This window comes from Eptesicus fuscus, chromosome 7, assembly GCF_027574615.1.
Source record: "Eptesicus fuscus isolate TK198812 chromosome 7, DD_ASM_mEF_20220401, whole genome shotgun sequence".
Lineage (NCBI taxonomy): Eukaryota > Metazoa > Chordata > Mammalia > Chiroptera > Vespertilionidae > Eptesicus > Eptesicus fuscus.
In genome coordinates this window covers 62438192-62461395 of record NC_072479.1, presented here as the reverse complement: position 1 = coordinate 62461395, position 23204 = coordinate 62438192, and the positions used below count along the sequence as shown (strand labels likewise).

The 23204-nt window shown below is 37.6% G+C and overlaps 1 protein-coding gene across 2 annotated transcripts in view; it reads right to left on the bottom strand.

Annotated features, from left to right (window-relative positions):
* SCAF11 (SR-related CTD associated factor 11) overlaps positions 1-23204 on the bottom strand; it is a 91986-nt gene that overhangs the window by 10251 nt on the left and 58531 nt on the right. For both annotated transcript variants that reach the window (XM_028144219.2, XM_028144217.2), the window contains exons 5-9: positions 19454-19554; positions 18122-18177; positions 3365-3423; positions 3094-3203; positions 2338-2439 (exon numbers count right to left, since the gene is read on the bottom strand). In XM_028144219.2, the coding sequence (XP_028000020.2) occupies positions 2338-2439; positions 3094-3203; positions 3365-3423; positions 18122-18177; positions 19454-19554 (428 nt within the window). The remainder of the gene's footprint in view (positions 1-2337; positions 2440-3093; positions 3204-3364; positions 3424-18121; positions 18178-19453; positions 19555-23204) is intronic.

The window sequence follows — 23204 nt, the reverse complement described above, 5'->3', positions numbered from 1 at the left end:
TCATTGTTCAAGGATGGCAATTGGCTGCAAAGAAAAAAACCTTCAAGTGCATGTTTTTCAGATAAATTAATGGTAAAGGGAGATCCAGGTAAACATAAATACAAAATAGTTGTTTTTCTTTTAAATAATATTTTATCAAGATTTTTAGCTGTTATTCATTCTTTGCTATTCTAAAAAAAAGTCACTTGAATAATAAAATGCAAAGATTTTAAGGGTACAGTTTGATGACTTTTGATCACTATATATATATCTGTGTAACCACAGCCCCAATAAAAAATATAGATAATTTTCACCACCCCAGAAAGCACCTCATGCCCCTTGCACCCCATTCCCTTTCCAGGCAACCGAAGAGATAATTTTGTGGAATTAATCAAATCAAGGTTTTAAAGAAATTAACAGGGTCAAAGGGAAATCAGGCCATGAGTTAATAAAAATTTTAAATATTGGCCCGACCATCGTGGCTTAGTGGGTGAGCATCAACCTATGAACCAGGAGGTCATGGTTTGATTCCCAGTCAGGGCATATGCCCAGGATGCAGTCTCGATCCCCAGTTGTGGACATGGCAGGAGGCAGCCTATCAATGATTCTCTCTCATCATTGATGTTTCTCTCTCTCTTCACTTCTTCTTTCCTCTCTGAAATCAATGAAAAGAAACAAAAACAAATTTAAATATTGGAAACAGAACTATATTACTTGAATTCTGAAGTATTTCATAGATGATATCACAGTTTTTGCTACGTCTTTGTTTTACAGCATATTTCAAGCCCCAAACATCAAAATATGCCACTTTTTTAAAAACCTGGTTTTTGTTGCTACATTATATTTTTAAATTCCTTCATTTAAAGATGATGACTCTTGAACGTTCCCGGTGTCCCCAAGGACTTGCTAATACCCTAAAGTTTCTGCATCCAAACCCAATCCACTGTTAGTTTCTTTTCTGATTCATATTTGCTCATCACTTCAAGTCTCCTAACAAGACTATTTTAACCAATATAAGTTGAGATGCTGGAGTAGGAGGAGAGAAGCTTGAAAAAAAAAAAATACAACATGTATACGTACAGAAACATAACTAAGAAAAGGTCTCATCTAGGCTTCCTAACTTTACTCTATTTGTGTTGCACTGTTATTCCTAGAGCAAGCTTGTCAAACTCACGGCCTGCGGGCTGCATGTGGCCCACAACGAATATTTTTGCGGCCCAGCCAATATAACGGTGTGTAAGAAACTTTTTAATTAAAATTTTGTGACTTAACTTTTACAATATCCTGTTATATACATAATTAATAATAACAAACTACAACGTTCGCTAATGACTGATTACTATAATCGTGTTGCATTCATTTCCCTTAAGCGCCTTAAGCACAGGTGCACCATTTCTCTCCACTAATACTAGCAGCAAATATTTTAGCAGCCAACTGTCATGTCATCAGTCTTATACTGACTTATTTGGTTTGCACAACAGGAAACATTTCGCTTTCAGAGAACAAGAAAAATGGGTATTTGCATTATGCTTATTGATTTGTGCAGTTATCCATTGTCTGGAAAGTTAATGTTCAAGAAAAAAATATTAATTTTTATTAAAATGCTCAATTATTTTATGTTAGCAATTACTCGTTTATTTCAGCCCTTTGTATTCAGCACGTCTCTATTGAAAAAAACCTACATTTCTATGAAAATTGAAGCTTTTGTTTTTTTTGCGGCCCACAGAAACGTAAACCTTATTTGGCCTGTGTTAACCTTTGAGTTTGACATGCTTGTCCTAGAGTGTGAAGGGCCCTATGCCGAACTACATTACAGTGATATATAAAATAAAGTTCAAGTTATGGGCAACAAATGACCTTGATCTTTATGTATAAGCTTGATTTAAGAATATATCATATACCTAGCAATGTGCTAGGACTTAAACTAAGAAAAGGCTAGATTATTGAAAGTTAAGAGTGCCAGGGCAGAGTGGGGGCTTGATCAAATAATTACTTAAAAGAACATTTTGGAGAGGAAATATCATGATAAAAACAGTGATTCAGCTAACAGCACATAGGCATGGGGAAAGAGTAGACAAAGAATGACAGATATGAATGCTATTATTAATAATGAATCTTATTATTTAGGCACTACCCCTTTTAAATGAATCAAATGTCCATAATTATTAAACAGATTAAAAGTCCTTTAAAGGGTTCTTTAAATAGCAATCTTTGTTAGGCATCTGAAGCACCAAAATATAATCTGCACAAAACTTTCTTAGAAACATACTCACTAAATAAGGTACATTTGTAGTTAAGTATTAATGATATCTTATATTCATGTTAGCAATTAAACACTTCAGTAAACAATTTTTTTACCTTCCAATTGCAGGTAATGTATCAGGAAACCATGACAATTCCAGTTCCTGTCTCTTCTGTCTAATTAACGCACTGATTTCATTGACTTCTATAAATTCTGTACTAAAAGATAAATTTTACACCTTCATCAGAATTCTAAAAATTTTAAGTTTGGAGTAACAATTGGGTTCATGATACACATGCAGTTGTTTTCATACCTAGCATTATAAATCACATTTATAAGCATAAGAACATTTTTCTATGTAAACACTTTAAAAATGAACTAATTCCTAAAAGTTAGTAAAATATTTATGTTACAAACCAAAATTATGCTTATCTGATTCATAAAAATAATGCTTGAATTTCTATTTAAGTGACAGAATTTTTAAAAAGTCAATTCAGACTAATATCCTTATTATTGAGAGAAAAACTCCTAATACTATTTCTATCTCATGAACCAAAGCTACAGCAAGCAGTTCCAGCAGAAATTGTAGGCGCAATAGTTTCCACCTGAAACTAAGCAGAGGACAAAAGAAGAAAATCAAAGAAGGTACAGTTACTATAACAAAACAAAACAAAAAAAAAGGGTACAGTTTAGCTTTTCAAAGACTACTCAAGACATAAGTGCTTTCTTTGGTGCCTTGCCAAGCTCGGAAATTGAATTACACAATCATAATCTCTCTTGTTAGTTCAACCAATTCTATGTGATTTTAAAAGTCCAACTTTACTAAAACATCAAGTAGAAAAAAGCATCAATTAAAAGTAGAAAATACTAACCAGTAAGCTCTACAGGTAAAAGAAGAGTCTCCAGTGTGACTAGTAGAAGAAAATATATTGGAGAAAGAATTTCTGAAGTACTGATTTGTACACTGATTTGATCTTCGAAGCTATAAAAGTAAAAACAGGTTAGTGAAACAGCAAACAAAAAACCTCCATAATATAAATAATAGTAAGTAATAGTTGTATTGAAGATTTTTTTATACCTGAGGCACTAGTGTTATGTACTAAAAGCCATAAAGTTATCTAAGAAAAAGATTTTTCAACACACCTTCTTTATCTTCATTGTTGCATTTTTCTTTCCTCCCATTTCACTGTATTTAGTTTTTCCTGTACAAAGACACAAAAAGAGTTGGTTACCTTGTCTTAATGTTTATTTTAAAAGGTTGTAAAACCAGTACTGATACTGACACATTGACAAAAGAAAGTTAAAATATGTAGAAAGGTTGCATTTAAAATAATAGTACTGGCCCGGCTGGCGTGGTTCAGTGGTTGAACATCGATCTATGAATCAGGAGGTCACAGTTCCATTCCTGGTCAGGGCATATGCCCAGGTTGCAGGCTCCATCCCTAGTGTCGGGTGTGCAGGAGGCAGCTAATCAATGGTTCTCTCTCATCATTGATGTTTTTCTCTCTCTCCCTCTCTCTCTCTCTCCCTCTCTTCCTCTCTCTCTCCTCTCCCTCCCTCCCTCCCTCTCTGAAATCAATAAAAATATATTTTAAAAAATAAAGTAAGCCCTAGCCGGTTTTCCCAGTGGACAGAGCATTAGCCCATGGAGCGATGGGTCCGGGTTCAATTCGTCAAGAGAGTGTGCCTCGGTTGCAGGCTTTATTCCTGGCCCTGGTCCAGGAGTGTTCAGGAGGCAACCAATTGATGTGTCTCTTTCACATCGATGTTTCTCTCTGTCTTTCCCACTCCCTTCCACTCTCTTCAAAAATCAATAGAAAAATATCCTCAGGTAATGATTAACAAACGCGCGCGCGCGCACACACACACACACACACAAAAAACAACCTTGCATTTACATAAAATTTCCAAATGCTAATTTTATCTTACCTAGTTAAGCCACAGATATATGAAAAATGTAAGAGACCACAACAGAGAAAATTGGTAAAGCATGTAATGCTGCTATCTCAGTGCATGAGTATTGAAATTCTAGTCAACATTTTCTGGCACCCTATGAAAATTTAAGCCACCCTGTAACAAAAATCTATATATATAAAAGACAAGCAACCGGAACAACCAGAATGACCGGAACGACTGGTCACTATGACGTGCACTGCGGCCGACTAACCAGCCCAATGGGGGCAGGGTCGGCCGGCCAACCTCCTGCAGCCCCTCCCTCCAGCTGGCTCCCCTACCCCAATCAGGGGCGGAGCCAGCCAGCCAACCTCCCACAACCCTACTCGCTGGCCGGCTTGCCTGGGCATGAATTTGTGCACTAGGCCTCTAGTATATATAAGTCATATTACTTAACACATTGCAGACCAGTAGTTTTATTGCTAGCTTTACACAGTGGCCAGATAAGTTTCTACTGAATGAGTACAAAAAACGTTTTTACATAAATGTTAAAGGCACGCTTTAAAATTAAATACCCATTGCATTTTGAAGTTATTTATTACATGCTCTTACAAGAAAATATTTTTTTAAAGTATGATACTTTGTAAATTACTGTGTAATATGACGTGAGAATTCTCGTGATCCGTCCGCAATATTTTGATATCAATGCTCTTCATATATGTCCTTTTTCAGCTATGACCTAAAAAACAGGTCCTGTTAACTCATCTCAAGTAAAAGCTGACTAAGGGAACTAGGTCCATCAGCCCTTGTGAACCATAAATTACCATTTAACCACTGGCACCATCTTCAAATAAGTACTCTTTCCTCCTCAAACTTTATAATTAGAATTAGGAAAAATAGAAGTGAGTCAAACAGCTTTCTGTTATAGAAATGTTTCTGGTTACACTGCCTATGACTTATTTTTTGGCATTACCGGTCCCATCTGGGAATTTATTTCTATGGAAACACTAGAAGTCCAGTGCACGAAATTCATGCACAGGGGTGGGGAGGGTCCCTCAGACCAGCCTGCACCCTCTCGCAATCCGGGCCTAAACTGGCAGTCGGATATCCCTCTCACAATCGGGACTGCTGGCTCCTAACCGCTCACTTGCCTGCCTGGCTGATCGCCCCTAACCACTCGCCTGACTGTCTGATCACCTCTAACCAGTCTGCCTGCCTGCCTGATCGCCCCTAACTGCTCACCTGCCTGCCTGATTGGCCCTAACCGCCTCTGCCTTGGCCCCCGCCACAGCAGCTTTATCCGCAAGGACGTCCAGAATGACATTCCGAAGGTCGTTTGTCTGTCTGGTCTAATTAGCATATTACACTTTTATTATTATAGATACTTCTAGGTTAAGAAAGATAAAGGATAGCTTCTGCTAATGACCAAAACTGTGTTAGCACTTTTATAGACTACTGCTCTTAGTTTTTCTTTACCATTGAGTCTACATTATTAGTCATCTATACCTATCTATACACTTGTGTGCAATAAACTGTTGCTGGTACTGTCACTGCTTTCTCCTCAAAACTCTGGGAAAAGTCTATAATGTAAATGACAACTGGTCTTTCACTCTTCAGTCTTTCTTGCCTCGCAAAGGGCTTACTGACTTTGTTCAAAATAAATCACCTAACTTGTAGCCTTGTTTCCTGCTATTAGAAGACAATACTAGTATGTACTTGGGATTTCTTCTGTCAGCCCAGTGGTTACAGCCTACTTTCTACTTAATAGCATACCAATTTCCTCTTAAATTACTATACAAGAGCTGTTTGGTTTCATGCTATTACCCATCCATCACACATGTCCCACCCAGAACTGTTGTAATAAATATAATTTCAACATTGGAGACAGCGGTACTGGCTAAGTTCCAGGAACTTATTTTCCTACCCTTTGATGTATATTTAAAAGATGATACAGATGTTTTAAATTGCTTAAAGAAGCCAGAATTAAAATGTGTGATAGGTACCAGCCACTTTCTTAGAAATAACTTTCCTTAGTTAGAGAATTGCAATGTTGTACCTACAGTGTCTTTTATGCCCTAAGGGTGCTGAATTGTTTTCATTCACTCAATACTTAATGCATATGTACTGTTTACATAGCATTTCTTCACTTGGAAGCCTATCTTAAGAAGCCAGCATTAGACTAAAAGCTCTCTATGAGAAGAACGTTAGTTTTCTGGCCAATGCAAAGTGTGAAAATCTAGTCCAAAGATATTTCATATATTTCTGTGTAATTCTGAAGTAATAACTGAGCAGCTCTAATAAAAATCAAAAGTGTGGATTTATCTAAATTGTGGTTTCCTAGAGATCATTTCAAAAATCTACCCTACTAATTTATATGCCTTTGGACAGCAGTGATATGTATTTTCATTTAATATTTATCAAATTAATGCACACACATTAAGAAGTCAAAAAGTTGCTTAGCCAGCGTGGCTCAGTAGTTGAGCCTTGACCTATGAACCAGAATGTCACGGTTCGATTCTCGGTCAGGGCATACACCTAGGTTGTAGGCTCGACCTCCCATGTGAGGCATGCAGGAGGCAGCCTATCAGTGATTGTCTCTCATCACTGATGTTTTTATCTCTCTCTCCCTCTCCTTTCCTCTCTAAAATCAATAAAAAAATATTAAAAATAAAAAATAAAAGAAGTCAAAAAACACTTCTAGTCTGGCCAGTGTGGCTCAGTGGCTGAGTGTCAATCCATGAACAAGGATCATGTTTCGATTCCAGATCAGGGCACATGCCCAGGTTGCAGGCTCGATCCCCAGTAGGGGGCATGCAGGAGGCAGCCAATCAATGATTTTCTCTCATCCTTGATATTTCTACCTCTCACTTCCCCTCTGAAGTCAATAAAAACACTAAAAAAAAAACCACACTTCTAGGCTTATAAAGAAAAACTACATAAGTCCCCACTCTTTATTTTGTTTCCTAAAGCACTCATCAAATTCATTACCTGTTTCTTCTAATATTTATCTCTTTATTTCTAAACTAGAGGCCCATTGCATGAAGAGATTCCTGCAATAGGCCTTCCTTCCCTTGGCTTCTAGCACCGGTTTTCCTCCAGCACCCGAGACCCAGGCCTTTTTCATCTTTGCTGCAGACTCTGGCCGGAGTCTGCCATCTTTGTCTTTGCTGCAGACTCCAGAGTCTGCAGTGTTGTCTTCGCTGCGGCACTCCGCTCCTGTAGATCCCTTCGCCCCATACCCTCCCTCTCATAGCAGGCGTCCTGCCCTACCTGGCCACTCCGCACCTGGGGGGCGGCCATCTTTGGCCTTTTAATTTGCATACTCACTCTGATTGGCTGTGGGCATAGCAGAAGTACAGTCAATTTACATGTTTGTCTATTATTAGGTAACATAACATGCTTATAATATTCTACCTAGTTTTGTGTTTTTTTCAGATATTTTCTAATTTTTTTACTTTACTTACAACCACCATTTTCAACCCTTTTCATTTCATGGCACACATAAACTAATCAACAAAATTCTGTGGCACTCTAAAAAATACTATATTTTTTGCCAACCTGACAAAAAAACAACAACAGTTATAATTCTGATTCATTCACACTTGGCAGCTGTTGTTCTGTTGGCTGTTGTCATTTTTTTATTTGACAATCTAAGGGGAAAAGAGGTCAGTGCTCCTGACTAAATAGTCAGGTATTACATGCTTTAAAAATTCTTGCAGCACACCAGTTGAAAATTGCTGCTACAGAAGATAAAGACTTGTCTCTCATACCACTGACCTATCTGCTTTTCTGCCTCCATCCTAATGTTTTTTGATATATCAACATTTGATATAAGCAATATTACATTATAACTATATAAACATTATTCACAGCTGAACCATATGCTAAATTATTATTGTTCTTGTACAACTTATTTTTTCTAGGGTTAACAACTGCTTTGTTCTCTCTATTCCTTGTATTCTTCTATTATCTATCATTAATTTACCTATCTCTACAACAAAAAGATAAATCTCTTAATACACTCAAGCATATCAACTCATCCATCAACTTTGTTGCCCACTCTCTCACAAATACCATTCCTTTTTCTTGCTTCAATCTGAATTGGTAACTCTCCCCATCATCTTTTTCCTGGGTTGGAACTTATTTTATGAATCTCATTGTTCCTTCAGTAATTTTTCATTTAGTCAAGCATAAACAACCTTCAGTACAATTCTGAGAAAAGGTGGATGAGAATGAATTTTTGAGCTCTTATGTGTTTGAGAATGTCTTTAACACCTGATTTGATAGTTTGGCAAGGTATAGAATTATCTAGATTAGTAATTATTTTCCCGTGAACTTTTAAGGCATTGCCCCATTGCTCCATCTCTTATTCATACTATTCTTTTATATATAGTCTGTTTTCTCTCTCTAGAAGCTCTTAGGATATTATGATCTGCAAGTTCTAGAATTTTATTAAGCACTTAGTGTAGTTCTTTCCTACACTGTTAGGTTATTCTTCATCTGAATACTTACATTCTACTATTTTTTTAAATTTAATAAATCTTTATTGTTCAGATTATTACAGTTGTTCCTCTTTTTTCCCCCCATAGCTCCCTCCACCCAGTTCCCACCCCACCCTCTGCCCTTACCTCCCCACCACAGTCCTCATCCATAGGTATACAATTTTTGTCTATTCTCTTCCCGCACCCCCCACACTCTTCCCCCCTGAGAATTTTCAGTCCACTCCCTTTCTATGCCCCTGATTCTATTATATTCTCCAGTTTATTCTGTTCATCAGATTTTTAATTCACTTGATTTTTAGATTCACTTGTTGATAGATATGTAATTGTTGTTCATAATTTTTATCTTTACCTTTTTCATCTTCTTCCTCTTCTTAAAGAATACCTTTCAACATTTCATATAATACTGGTTTGATGGTGATGAACTCCTTTAGCTTTTTCGTATCTGCAAAGCTCTTTATCTGACCTTCAATTCTGAATGATAGCTTTGCTGGGTAGAGTAATCTTGGTTGTAGGTTCTTGTTATTCATCACTTTGAAAATTTCTTGCCACTCCCATCTGGCCTGCATAGTTTCTGTTGAGAAATCAGCTGACAATCATATGGGTGCTCCCTTATAGGTAATTAACTGTTTTTCTCTTGTTGCTTTTAAGATTCTCTCTTTTGTCTTTTGCTCTTGGCATTTTAATTATGATGTGTCTTGGTGTGATCCTCTTTGGATTCCTTTTGTTTGGGGTTCTCTGCACTTCCTGGACTTGTAAGTCTATTTCTTTCACCAGGTGGGGGAAGTTTTCAGTCATTATTTCTTCAAATAGGTTTTCAGTATCTTGCTCTCTCTCTTCTTCTGGCACCCCCATTATTCTGATGTTGGTATGCTTGAAGTTGTCCCAGAGGCTTTTACTCTATCTTCAAATTTTTGGATTTATTTTTCTTTTTGCTTTTCCAGTTGAGTGTTTTTTGCTTCTTTGTATTTCAAATCTTTGACTTGATTCTTGCATTCCTCTAGTCTGCTGTTGGGTCTCTGTATAATATTTTTTATTTCAATCAGTGTATGTTTAATTTCTAGTTGGTCCTTTTTCATATCCTCGAGGGTCTTGCTAAATTTATCGGCCTTTTCTAGGAAATTCTTGAAAAACCTTATAACCGTGGTTTTGAACTCTATATCCAGTCGTTTGTTTTCCTCCATTTCTTTCGTTTGTGATCTGTTTCTTTGTCTCCGCATTTTGGCTGCTTCCCTGAGTTGGTAAGGTAGCTTTGTGTGCTAGGTGTCCTATAGGGCCCAGTGGCTCAGCCTCCCCAGTTACCTGAGGTGGACACTCTTGGTGCACCCCTTTGTGTACTGTATGTACAGCCTTGTTGTAGTTAAGTCTTGATTGTTGTTGGTATCACTGGGAGGAATTGACCCCCAGGCCAATTGGCTGTGAAGATCAGCTGTGTCTACGCCAGGAGAACTTCTGTGATGGAGACAGCCTTATGAGACAAGACTTGCAAAATTGCAAAATCCTCTGTGCTCAGCTTGGATGGGGTGGAGTCTCAGGACTGAACAGACAGTCTTGGCTTCCCGTCAGACCTGCCCTATGATGCCCCTGGGTCTCTGTGTCCCTCGGTAATTGCTGCAAGCACCTCTAAGAGTAAGCTGTCCTCGAGATTCGTCCATTGCCAGACAGCCCAGTTTCTCCCCCAATGAATCTGGATTCCCAGATTCTCGCCCAGAACTGGAGTTCAGCGTAGTGGAGGAGCTTCCGTTTCCCACTTGCTAGAGAAAGCCAGCGGCATTCAGCAGTCAGTCCTCTCTTCGCGCACGCCTCCAGACCTCTGCCTTTCGTGGCTCCCCTGAGTTTCCTCCTGACAGTCCAGATTCCCCCCGTATAAGCCTGGGTACCCAGGGTCTCACCCGGAACTGGGGTTCAGTGCAGTCGGAACTGGGGTTCAGCGCAGTCGGGAGGTTTTGTCTCCTTCCCACTAGAGAAAGCCAGCCAGGCGTGTGTCTCCGTACCTCAGCCATTTGCAGCTTCTCTGATTCTCCGTGTGCTTTCCTCTTTCCTTCTAGTTGTAGAATTTCCACTCAGCCAGCTTTCCTGTGGTTCTGGATGATGTTCATTTTGTCTTTTAGTTGTAGTTTTGAAATTGTTGTGCAAGGCAGTAGTTTAGGTGTTTACCTATGCCACCATCTTGGTTTCTCCACCTTCTACTATTTTGAGACATTTTCCTTTATAGCAGTTTTCTTGATAACTTTCTGCCTTTTGTTTTATTTCTCCTTTCATTATTCAGTACTTTTAATTCCACTTTGAGATTTCTCAGTTTATGGTGTGAATTTTTAAAATTTCTGCTATAATATTGTTAATTTCCAAAAGTTTTTCTTTGTCTTGTTTCATTGAGGAATTAACCTTTCTCTTCTCTGTAAGGATATTAACTTTTCAGTTCTTCCCTTAAAGTGTTTCCCAGCACTGCATTTTTCTATCAGGTTCCTTTTCTTTCTGTTTTGAGCTCTATTATATTGGACCAAGCCTCCCCTCAAATATTTGGTGATCCTTGATTGTTTGTGGGTCACCAAAATACTGATTGCTAATGGTGTGGATTGGTGATCACTACCTTGTAACTAATGAATTTCACTGTAGAGTGATCATGCAGAGATTTGGCTATTTCATTCAGAGATGCCCAACAATCACTATCTACAAGTCTTTTCTCTTCAGCAACACAGTATCCCAGAAGATGCCGCCTTTCTCCCACATTGGGAATAAGCAAGACTGCCAGTGCTTTGAAAAATGACCACAGGTAGAGAATTAGAGACCTCAACATTTAATTTCCACCTCTTTACTCTGTTGTTTCTTCTTGCCTGGGTAGTCTCCTCCCCCTACCCTATTTAGCCAGGAATCTGCAGGATAAACTGTTTTAAATTTTTTTAATAAATTCTTTTTTTTCTACACCACCCTATATCCCTGCCTTCAGAGATAATGGAGACCTCCAGATCCAAGACAGTCTAAGGATCTATTGTATGTGAACTGATTTAATTCTTAACCCCATTCGCACCATGAAAAGATTTTTGTTTCAGCTTTCTGCTAAGAGAGATTACCCATTCACCTTGTACAATCACTTTCAAGCTTCTATTAGTATATTGTGGATTCTCCTATCTGCTGTCTCTTCTAATTCTCTTAAAATTTTTCTTTTCTTTCCTCCGTCATTTTAGTAGGGTTCTGGGAGGGATTAGAGAATTAAACAGGTGCTCAATCTGCTATGCTTAACTGAAAGCTTGTCTTATTTGTTTGAATTCAGCATATCTCAACACATGTTTCATGAACCACTAATCCCAAAATATGTTTTCATGAAAACATCTTTTCCTATAATATAACCCCATATAGCACAGAGCCCTGTCATTGGCAGGCACCCAATTAGTTTAATTTATTTAAAAGTTAATAAAGGTATAATTAAATGGATTTAGCATGCACTTAAAAAAGTACTCTATTAACAAACGCATGAAAAGGGGATACTTTTATATATTACACCAATTATAAACTCTTAGTCCAAAGAACAAAGTACATAAGGGAGGTTAAAATTTTAAGAAGTAGTATGATAATTCAGTTATCTAGTTTAACTTAAGAATGAAAGTGACATTTCCTTAACAAATTTGCCAAAAGGTATGCTAACCTTTTCTAGTAAAGCTACACCATCTTCATTAAATGGAAAAGCTAAACAATTTATATAGCTTTCTTAGAGTCATAGACTTAATAGAAAAACCAGTACAAAACTCAAAGACCAACTTCCAATAAGATTGTCTAGTAGGCCTGCTAAGTTTTAACTAATGTTCTATTAATAATTTCTAATCCAGATAAAAGAAGTCCACAATGTCATATGTTTTATTCATTAGTTTGTGTGTAACATAAATAACTTCAGGTAGAAAAGAAAGTCACACATAAATGTTCAAAGGCAAAGGCAGCCCCTTCCTGCTTCAAAAAATTTTTAAGAAATTAAAAAAGGTAAAATTGGTCTAGTGGGTTTGACTCAGTGGGTAGAGTGTCGGCCTGTGGACTGAAGGGGTCCCGGATTCGATTCTGGTCAAGGGCACATGCCCGGGTTGCCGGCTCGATTCCCAGTAGGGGGCGTGCAGGAAGCAGTTGATCAATGATCCTTTCTAATCATGAATGTTTCTATCATCTCTCCTCTCCCTTTCTCTCTGAAATCAATAAAAATATTTTTTTTAAAAAAAGCTAAAACTGAGTTCTTCTAAAATCTAGCCAAGTGATCCTAAATAAAGAGACAACATTTTCTCAAGACATTCTTTTATAAAAAGAAATTTAAATTATCCTTAATACACCATGATTCCTGTTCAGTGTAACTTGAGTAAATAAAGATGACCTTCCTACTAACTTTACCTTCCACCTTAATTTTTTTTTTTAATTTCTTGCTTATTAGTTCATTTGCCCTGAACTTTGAGACCATTGTAAGTAACATTTACAGGTTCTCTTAGTCTCTAATAAGGTCATTTGTTAATAATATGTAAGAAATCTCATAAGAAATGTGAAAATTAAAGGTTAAAATTTTATGGTTTATGAACTTTATAAAAGTTAGCCTAAAAAAAAAGACTGATATTGATCACATTGCTGAAAGATAAGCCAAAATAATCAAGGTTAGTTGTTCTATTAAGTAGGGAGCAGACACTATGATATCAAAGTGATAATTTTATATTAGGAATTATTTTTTAACTCAAAAGTACATCCAAACAAAGCCAAAAGAATAAGGCAATAATTTGAAACAAATTCTGGACATCAGATAACTTAATGTATAAATGTTTCAGTGTGTAAGTCTAAAAGATAAGTGCTTTTTGAGGGAGAAAATCCTTAATACCATTATTGCAAGTAAAAAAATTTTTTAACTTTAATAATTCCTTAATATCAAATAACCAATGTTCGATTTTCTCCAATTGTCCATAAAGTTTTATTTTTTATAACATACTAGTAGCCCGTTTGCATGAAGATTCGTGCAATAGACCTTCATTCACCTGGCTGCCTGCACCAGTTTTCTGCCTCCACCAGGGACCCAGGCCTTGGCTGTGGCCACCGCCTTCTGCCTTCTTTCAGGGTCCAGGCTTGGCCCTGGGCGGTGGCCTTGGGCTCGGCCACACCCAGCGTCCCTGCGACCCGATCGACGCAGGCACCCCGCTGGCGCCCAAGGCCGGGAAAGCCTCAGGCGGCTTTCCCGGCCTTGGGCTCCGCCACACCCCAATGTCCCTGCAACGGTTTCCTGGTGGGAGTGGTTGGTGGGCGTGGCTTGGTTGGTGGGCGTGGCTTGGGCGTAGCGAAGGTGCGGTCAATTTGCATATTTGTCTATTATAAGGTAAGATTAGAATACGAATCAAAATAAGATCCACACACTCTGACTGGCTGAATGTTTGTCTCTTAATCTTCAGGTTCTGCTCCATCCTTTATTAAACTCCTTGGAATTTTTTGACTAAAGAAACCAGGTCATTTGTCTGTGGTCTAAATTTTGCTGATTGCATCCCCTTGTCACTTAACATACATCTCGACTCTGTACATCTTGTAAATTAGTAGTTAGATTTCTTAATAAGAATCGAACCCAGGACCCTTCAGTCCACAGGCTAATGCTCTCTCTATCCACTGAGCCAAACTGGTTGGGGCAAGGAGTACTTTTAATGTATTGTGTCTCTCCTTTTGTGATGCTAACAGCCATTGCTGATCACTTCCTAGATCCATTAATCCATTAGTATACAAAATGCTAATATTCAAATTCTATACTTTTATCTTCAATTATTTGCTGAAATACTTCTAAAAATATTTAACTTTCCTTTACTGCCTGTTCAATTATTCTGATGTGTAGTTTACTTAAGAAAGGCAAGATAGATGTCTGAATCTTTTCTTTTATAAATGTACCAATTTAATGAGTTAACTTCTTAGCATCCTCCAAAATAGACCCATTAGTTGTTACGTTTATTTAAATCTGAGCAATTTCATTAAACACAATACCTAAATACAAACTATTTCATTAGTATATAATGTATTTCAATGCAGGTAGAAAAAATTGGCCAAGTTAGATGTATTAAACTCTCCAAGTAAAAAGTGACATCATAGAAAAATGAATTAAGGGGAGAAACCAAGATGGCGGCATAAGGTAAACACCTAATTGTTGCCTACCACAACAATTTTGAAACTACAATTGGAAAACAGAGCGCACACCGTCCAGAACCACTGGAAAGCTGGCAGAGTGGAAAACCTACAACTAGAGAAAAAAAGAGAGGGGGACGCTGAGCCTCAGGAGCTGTGGAGGTGTGGAGATCCGTGAGTGCGGAAAGGGCGGGTGGCTGAATACACAGCAGGCTTGCTCGCAGCGCGCGGAGAAGGAGGGCAGCAGACGCTGCTTGGCTAGCTTTCTCGTTTGGGAGAAAAACAAAACCTCCCAACTACACTGAAATCCAGCTGCGGTCGGGGAGAAACTGGTCTGTTTGGCAGCGGGGGAGGCTCGAAAGCTGCCTTCTCTCAGAGGCGCGCAGCCATTGATTAGGGCATGGAGAAACCTGCCTCTTAGGGCGGCGTGGACGGAAACCAAGTTTGTCTGCACCATTCTGAGACTCCGCCCCATCCAAGCTGAGCACAGCCCTCCCAGTGACTGGATTTCTCGTTCGGGAGAAAAACAAAACCTCTGGTCTGCACTGAAATCCAGCCCCAGCTGGGGAGAAACTGGTCTGTTATGCAGCGGAAGAGGCTCAAAAGCTGCCTTCTCTCAGAGGCGCGCAGCCATTAATTCGGGCACGGAGAAACCGCCCCTCTTAGGGCGGAGCAGACGGGAAACCAAAGCTTGTCTGCGCCACCCTGAGACTCCGCCCCATCCAAGTTGAGCACAGAAGCTCTCCCAGCGGAGACACTGCTGATCCTCACAGCCAACTAGCTTGGAGATCAATTCCCGCCAGTGATACCAACAATCCCAACCACTCTGAACTCCAGTTTCTGGGGACACGCGGGGGACCCAGACGCCTACGGGATTCTCGGCCATCGGTCGGAGAGTGAGAGTGACTTTTCTGTCGGTGTGGACGACACCAGATTTCAACCACTCTCATAAGGGACATATTCAAGAGGCAGACTCAGTGAGCACCAAAGCCCTACTGTGTCTCCAGCACAGCAATTCTTCCGTTATAGACACAGCAGGCCCTCACAACCAATTGGACCGGAGGTCAATTCCTCCCAGTGTACCAACAGCAATCAGGGCTTTTAACTACACCAAGACTTTCCACTCAACCCACAAAGGGGAGTACCAAGAGCAACCACCTAGGGTGATTGGGGAAGCTGAGCTACCGGCCCCTATAGGTCACCGACCACACAAAGCCACTCCATCAACACAGGGAGGCAGCCAAAATGTGGAGACATAGAAGTATGTCACAAGTAGGAGAGATAGATGAAAGCAAACTAATGAACGACACAGTGTTCAGAACCATATTTATAAGGTTACTCAAGAATCTTCTAAAAACCACTGAGAAACTTGAAGAGACCTTCAAGGACCTAAATGAGAATACCAAAAAAATGGAAAAGGACCAGTCAGAAATTATGCATACACTGTCTGAAATAAAGAATATACAGAGTAGACCACCGCACCCGAAGAGTCAAACCAAAGATCTGGAATATGAGGAAGAAAAAAACACCCAACCAGAGAGGCGGAAAGAAAGAAGAATCCAAAAGTGTGAGGATAGCATAAGGAGCCTCCGGGATGGCTTTAAGCGTACCAATATCCGAATTTTTGGGGTGCCAGAAGAGAGTATATATCTCTTCACTTAAGCAGACACAACATTAGGTTACAGGCCTTAGACAATGTTAACTTTCTGGCATAAATAAACTTTTTTAAAAACTTTTTAAATATTTCATATGCTGAATAGTAAAACAAATTCTCAAATCCAAATAAGTCATAGAGTCTTATAAATGGTCTTCACTACAGTGAAGCACTTGAGGTTAGATCTGCCTATGTCTCTCTCTCTAAAAATAAGTCCAGGCAAGAGATATATACTTAAAGAAAATTATAGTAGACTTAAAACTAAGATCAACATAGTGAGAGCAGGCCAAATTATCTGGAGAAAATCTATCACATCATTTAATCTTTCTCAGCAGTAAATTTTATATCAGATCCTAGAGTTACCAACCAAAGTTCATCCATCAAAAAAGGATGTTTATCTACAGCAATGACACAGAAAAACAAAGAAGTTTGATATCTAAGGTTTGCTAACAAAAGAAAAATGCTCATCTAATCAGTAAATCCTTTCAATACAATTTCACTTTAACAGCAACTTATCAAAGGCAGAACACTTATTAACCTATAAATATGAGATCTATAGACATGAGAGACCATGTTAATTCAAATCATAAACACAGTAACAACAACCAAACTTGGTATTCATAATGTAAAACAATGAAGTTGATAAATTTTAATAAATTCATTAATTCTTTATATCTATAAAGAAAAATTCATTGTAAACTAGCCTGGAAATTAAATTTTCACCTCCTTGCTTACAAACAGTTAATAGTAAGTTGTTCTTTAGAATACAATACACAGCCTGAGCTCCAAGGAGGAATCACAAGGCACTATGGTGTCATTTTTCTCAGACCCTGCCCCAAACCTTTCCTGTACTGGAGAACTATGTACTAGGTGAGATTGAAAGACAAAAATATTTAACTGCTCATGTAGATAAATATGTAAGAGGTGCTTTATTTCCAAAGTTTCAAATTATAAGTGTGGCTAGAGACCAAACCACCACTTCCTCTGGGAACTGTGAAATAACTTCACTGTCACAAATTTCCCTTGCTACAGCTTACCGTACTTTATCCCATCTCCCCTAAATTCTTCTGCTCTTATTAGCGGCCTGGTGCACGAATTCGTGCATGGGTGGGGTCCCTCGGCCTGGCCGGTGATTGGGGCCAATCGGGGCCATCTCTCTCAATCCTGACTGGGATGATGAGGGCTGGCTGCTGGTGGAGGGACCGCGGGAGGTTGGCTGGCCGGGGAGGTACCGTGGGAGGGCTCCACGGCGTGTCCAGCCCGTCGTGCCCGTCCTGATCGGCCGGACCCCAGCAGCAAGCTAACCTACAGGTTGGAGCGTCTGCCCTCTGGTGGTCAGTGCGTGTCATAGCGACTGGTGGAACGGTCGAACGAACAGTTGAATGAAGGGTCAGACACTTATCATATTACGCTTTTATTATATAGGATAAGTGGAGTAAGACTGTAATGTAGGTTGCTAACCACCAAGTAATGGAAAATATCCCTCTTCTTTTCCTCTCCCCCATTCTTTCTCCTGTTCCCTTCCTCCAAGATGAGCATAAAAAACACACAAAATGGGTAGGAAACAGCATAAATAATTCCATGAAAGCAGTTTACATAGGATTTAACAGAATGTACAGAGCTCAGCAGAGTTCTATGATGACTGTTTTCCAAACCAAAATGTTACTAAGAACAACTCTGGCACAAGTACTAAAGTAAGAAACAAAAAAAGGTAGAAAACAAAAGTAAAAAGACACTTACTGTGCATCTTCAAGTCATAAAGCTTTGCACTTAATAGATCTTCTCCTATGTTTTTTCTGTAAACATTAAAAAAGGTGAAATAATTAAGATAAAACCATCATTTTGTTCATTTATTTTCAATTCACTGCCCACCAAAATGACATGTTTTTCTAGAAGATGTCTGCAGTTTTCTTCAAATTCTCAAAAAAGTCTGTAACTTCCCAAAAGTTAAGACCTAGAAAGCTATAGTATTATAAATTAGTTTCATGATTTAACAAATCTCAGGGACTACTGTCAATTATTTTGGTAACAAAATAAATGTACTCTCTTAAGAAATTAGCATTCTGAATTATAAATTTAATTATGAATCTGACAGTATATTGACTTAAGAATATAACTTTTAGATAGCTCAAAATATATTTCAGATCAAAATGGGCTTAAATTTTAAATGTACCAGAAGAAGTTATTTTAAGTACTAAGAATAAATTAATTTCCAGTACATTACTAACACAATTTAGATTAAAAAAATGTTAAAAAACTATTAAACTGGAATACTAAGCACTGTATTTCTAGGCAATTACGTTTTACCAACAGCAATTAAAGAAACAAATACAAACATGTTAAATTTTTTAAAAAACATAAACATATTACAGTAGGTGGCAAAAATACAAAGAAGCACAATGAGAAAAATAATAAGTAGTTTGAATTATAACTATCTCATGAAGTATGGTGAGCTATACCATCAGTTACTTTCTACCTTTTGTACCTAAACACTAGAGAAGTGCTATTCAAAATGTGGTCTGTGCACCAGTATTATCCATTATTGGTTGTGATATGTACAAATATTCAGAAAATTTTACACTGCTGTAACATTTTTATTTTATAAAAATATCAATCTAAATCCAGATTAGAAAAAAAACACAAAACTAAGAAACCCAATTCCTCAGAGATATAGCTGAGTCCTGCTGGTGTGGCTCATTGGTTGAGCGTCAACCTATGAACCAGGAGGTCCCAATTCAATTCTTCATCAGGGCACATGCCCAGGTTGCAAGCTTGATCTCTTATAGGGGGCATGCAGGAGGCAGCCAATCGATGATTCTCTCTCATCATTGATGTTTCTATTTCTCTTTCTCTCTTCCTCTCTGAAATCAATTTTAAAAAACAAATTAAAAAAAGAAAGAGCTCAGATTATATTCTCAGATTTCAGCTGGTCCTTCCTTAAATTATCAAGTACATGCTTTAAAAGAATTAAATATATTTAAACCCCACATCATTAAAAAATGTATTCAATTTTATTACTAGCTACCTTCTGATTCTATACATTGGATTCCACTTCTAAAGTTCATTACTAACCTCATACAGCTTTTAGAATTTTCATGACAGGAGAGCTGTTTCTTAAAAGAGCTTTCGTTTATCTTGTCTCTTGCTTCTCTCAACTGTCTTTTTACTTGAACCTAAGAGAAAAGCAAAATCACCTATTTAGAGTGATAATCCAGTATCACAAATAATAACCTATAAATTCTCCCTTGAAAAAAAAATTAAACATAATTGTCTGAATGAAACTCTAGCCCAAATACATATGCTTATTCATTCAAGCATGCTAAATTATAAACTTAATATACATGCTAAGATCTGGGGAAACAAATTAGGGGGAGATAGGCATGTAAACAGATTAAGTGCTCATAACAGATATAAGCACAGATCAGCATATACACTGATTGAAAATTAACTCTAGAAAATACTTTAATGAATACATGGTTTATGAATTGGTCTTAGAGAATGAGTAAAATTTGTCTAAGGAAAAAAATTACTCTAAAGTAAGGAAAGAACCCAGAAAGCCAATGCAGATGGGGAAGGTGATATAAAGTATTAGGACCATATTATAAAGGGCCTTGAATAATAAAAACAATTCTATAGAAATCAGATAATAAGTGAGGTTTTAAAAGCAAGTAAATGAGATGATCAAATAATTTTTTTATTTTTTTTTTAGTATTAACTTTGGCAGTATTGTGAAGAATGAAGTAGTTAAGGAGAAACTATAAAAGCCAGAAAATCAGAAGGTCTTACAATGCATAGTCTAGATCAGTGATGGGCAACCTTTTGAGCTTGGTGTGTCAAACTTCGCCAAAAAACTGAGCATAACTCGGGTAGTGTGTCACTTTGAGGAAAAAACATTATTTCGCAAATGTTTCATCCTCAGGAGCAGCAAATGTTTCATCCTCGGCATGCGGCCGCCTCAGCGGCTGCGTGTCATCAGAAATGGCTACGCATGTCAGTGCTGACACGCGTGTCATAGGTTCGCCATCACTGGTCTAGATTTATGCTGAGAAAACAGTCACTAGCCACATAAGGCTGTTGAACACTTGAAATGTGGCTGGTCTGAATTGAGATGCACTCTAAGTGTAAAATATACACAGGAGTTCAAAGACTTAGGACAGCAACAAAAAGAGATAATCTCTCAATAACGATTCTTTAAAAATATTACATGTTGAAATAGATATGTTGAATTAAATACATATTATAAAAATTTGGGTTTTTTTACACTTTTCACATCACTATTAAAACTTTTAAATTACAGATTGGCTTGTATATTTCTATTGGCAGAACTAGTCTAGATGGTAGCATGAGAGCCTACTAAGAGTTAATAACAGAGACATGAAGAAACAAATTTAAGAAGACTTTGAGCAGAAGGAATAGGTAAAGATGGATGAGAGGGGGAAAAAGGAAAACTCTCTGATACTTTTTGGATTTGTTAATGTTCATTCTTTTTGTATTATAGATGGAGATATCTAACAAGTGGTTGAAAATACAAGTCTGGTTCTAAGGAAAAATATCTAGGCTAGTGACAGAATTTTAGGAGCTATATAAGTATAGATAGTACTAACAGTTACTGAAGCAGTTGAGAAGACTTAAGGGGAAAGTATAACTAGAGAATTGAAAGGAAGATCCTATGAGGAGTCCCAATGATTTAAGAAAAAGTAAGAAGGGCAGGGAGATGGCAAAGAAGATTGTAAAAAGTCGGTAAAGAAACAAAATACATACATACATACATACACACATTCTTACATATATACCCATAAGAGAAGTAAACCTAAAAGTCAAAGGAAATAAAAATACTCAACAGCATTACATGCAGAAAGGATGGAACTGGCCAGTCAGAGATTATTCTGGCCCTTAGTGAGGACAGTCTTAGAAAAACAAAATGACAGAGGTGAACTGTCAATGGAACTGGGGAATTGAAAAAACGGAGTAAGTAAATGTAGATGTCTAATTCAAGTTCAGCTGTAAAGGGAAAAGGATAAGTGAAGATTCAAAAGAATCAAAGGAAAATATTGAAGAGTACAAGGATAATAGCACATATAAGAAATACTTTTTAAAGTTTGACAAAATTAGATGAACAGTGCACCAAACTTTTAAGCCTCATTAAATAAAACAAATTCTTATTCCAAGAACAAAATTTCACATGAAGCAAAAGAACAAAATTTTATAAGAAAATATATTTGGAAACTAGCTCGTGCTAATGAACCATCAGCAACATAACATATACTCTAGAACAGTGGTTCTCAACCTTTCTAATGCCGCGACCCTTTAATACCGTTCCTCACGTTGTGGTGGCCCCAACCATAAAATTATTTTCGTTACTACTTCATAACTGTAATTTTGCTACTTTATGAATCGTAATGTAAATATCTGTGTTTTCCGATGGTCTTAGGCTCCACAGCAGCGGTTCTGGCATTTCCAGTTGTCACGACCCACAGGTTGAGAACCGCTAGCAGGGTCGCCTAAGACCATCGGAAAACACAGATATTTACATTACAATTCATAACAGTAGCAAAATTATAGTTATGAAGTAGCAACGAAAATAATTTTATGGTTGGGGGTCACCACAACATGAGGAACTGTATTAAAGGGTCGCAGCTTTAGAAAGGTTGAGAACCACTGCTCTAGAACATCTTTCAGAGAAGTCATGCTTTAATTTTGATTATAATATTACACAATTATATCTTTTCTCCAAAATATATACTAATTTGCATAGATGTGCAGACTTACATAATTACAAGCAAAATCATTTTTCATGTATATTTTTATATGAATTGCAGTCTTATTTGTATATTGAGATTCATCTGTTAAAAATACAACAGCCTGGCTGGTGTGGCTCAGTGGTTGAGTGTTGACCCATGTACCAAAAGGTCCCGGGTTAGATTCCTGATCAGGGGCACACAACTTGATCCCCAATAGGGGGCACAAAGGAGGCAGCCAACAGATGTCTCACTCTCACGTTGATGTTTCTCCCTCTCTCTCTCAAATCAATAAAAGATTTTAAATATATATACATATATATATATCAAAACCAAATATAAATACCTATAATGAGAACATCTAGTGCTTAAATAGTTGTATGTTGCTTCCATTCCTTTCGTATTCACACAGAGAGCAACCAAGTTATCACAGACTTATAATGCTACCTGGGAACAGTATTTTTCACATCAATGGCATCATATATGTATATATTGAATATTCCCATTTTTAGCTGTATATCCTTTGTGACTTGTTAGAGATACCTCAAGAAATCTCTTTCTTAAAGTCAAATACCATATGGTTTCACTTATATGTGGAATCAAATGGACAAATTAAATAAACAAAATAGAAACAGATTCATAGAGAACAAACTTTTAAAAGGGGATTGGGTAAAATAGGTGAAAGGATTAAGAAAAAAAAAATCATAGACCGAGACAACAATATGGTGATTACCAGAGGGGAAGGGTAGTGAGGCAGGTAGAAGAGAGTAAAGGGAGTGTAAATGATGACAAAAGAAGACTTGATTTTGGGTGGTGAACACACAATTCAATATACAGATGATGTATTATAGAATTGCACACTTGAAACCTATATAATCTTATTAACCAATGTCACCCCAATAAAGTCAATAAAATTAAATAAAATAATTTTCTCTTAAAAAGTCATGAAAAAAAAAGGCTGAGAAAATGTTCCAGATTAAAAGATATGAGACATAACGCAACACATGATTAAAGACTTTCTTTTGCTATAAGAGACATTCTTGGAACAAAAGGCAACATCCAATTATAATATATATATATAATTT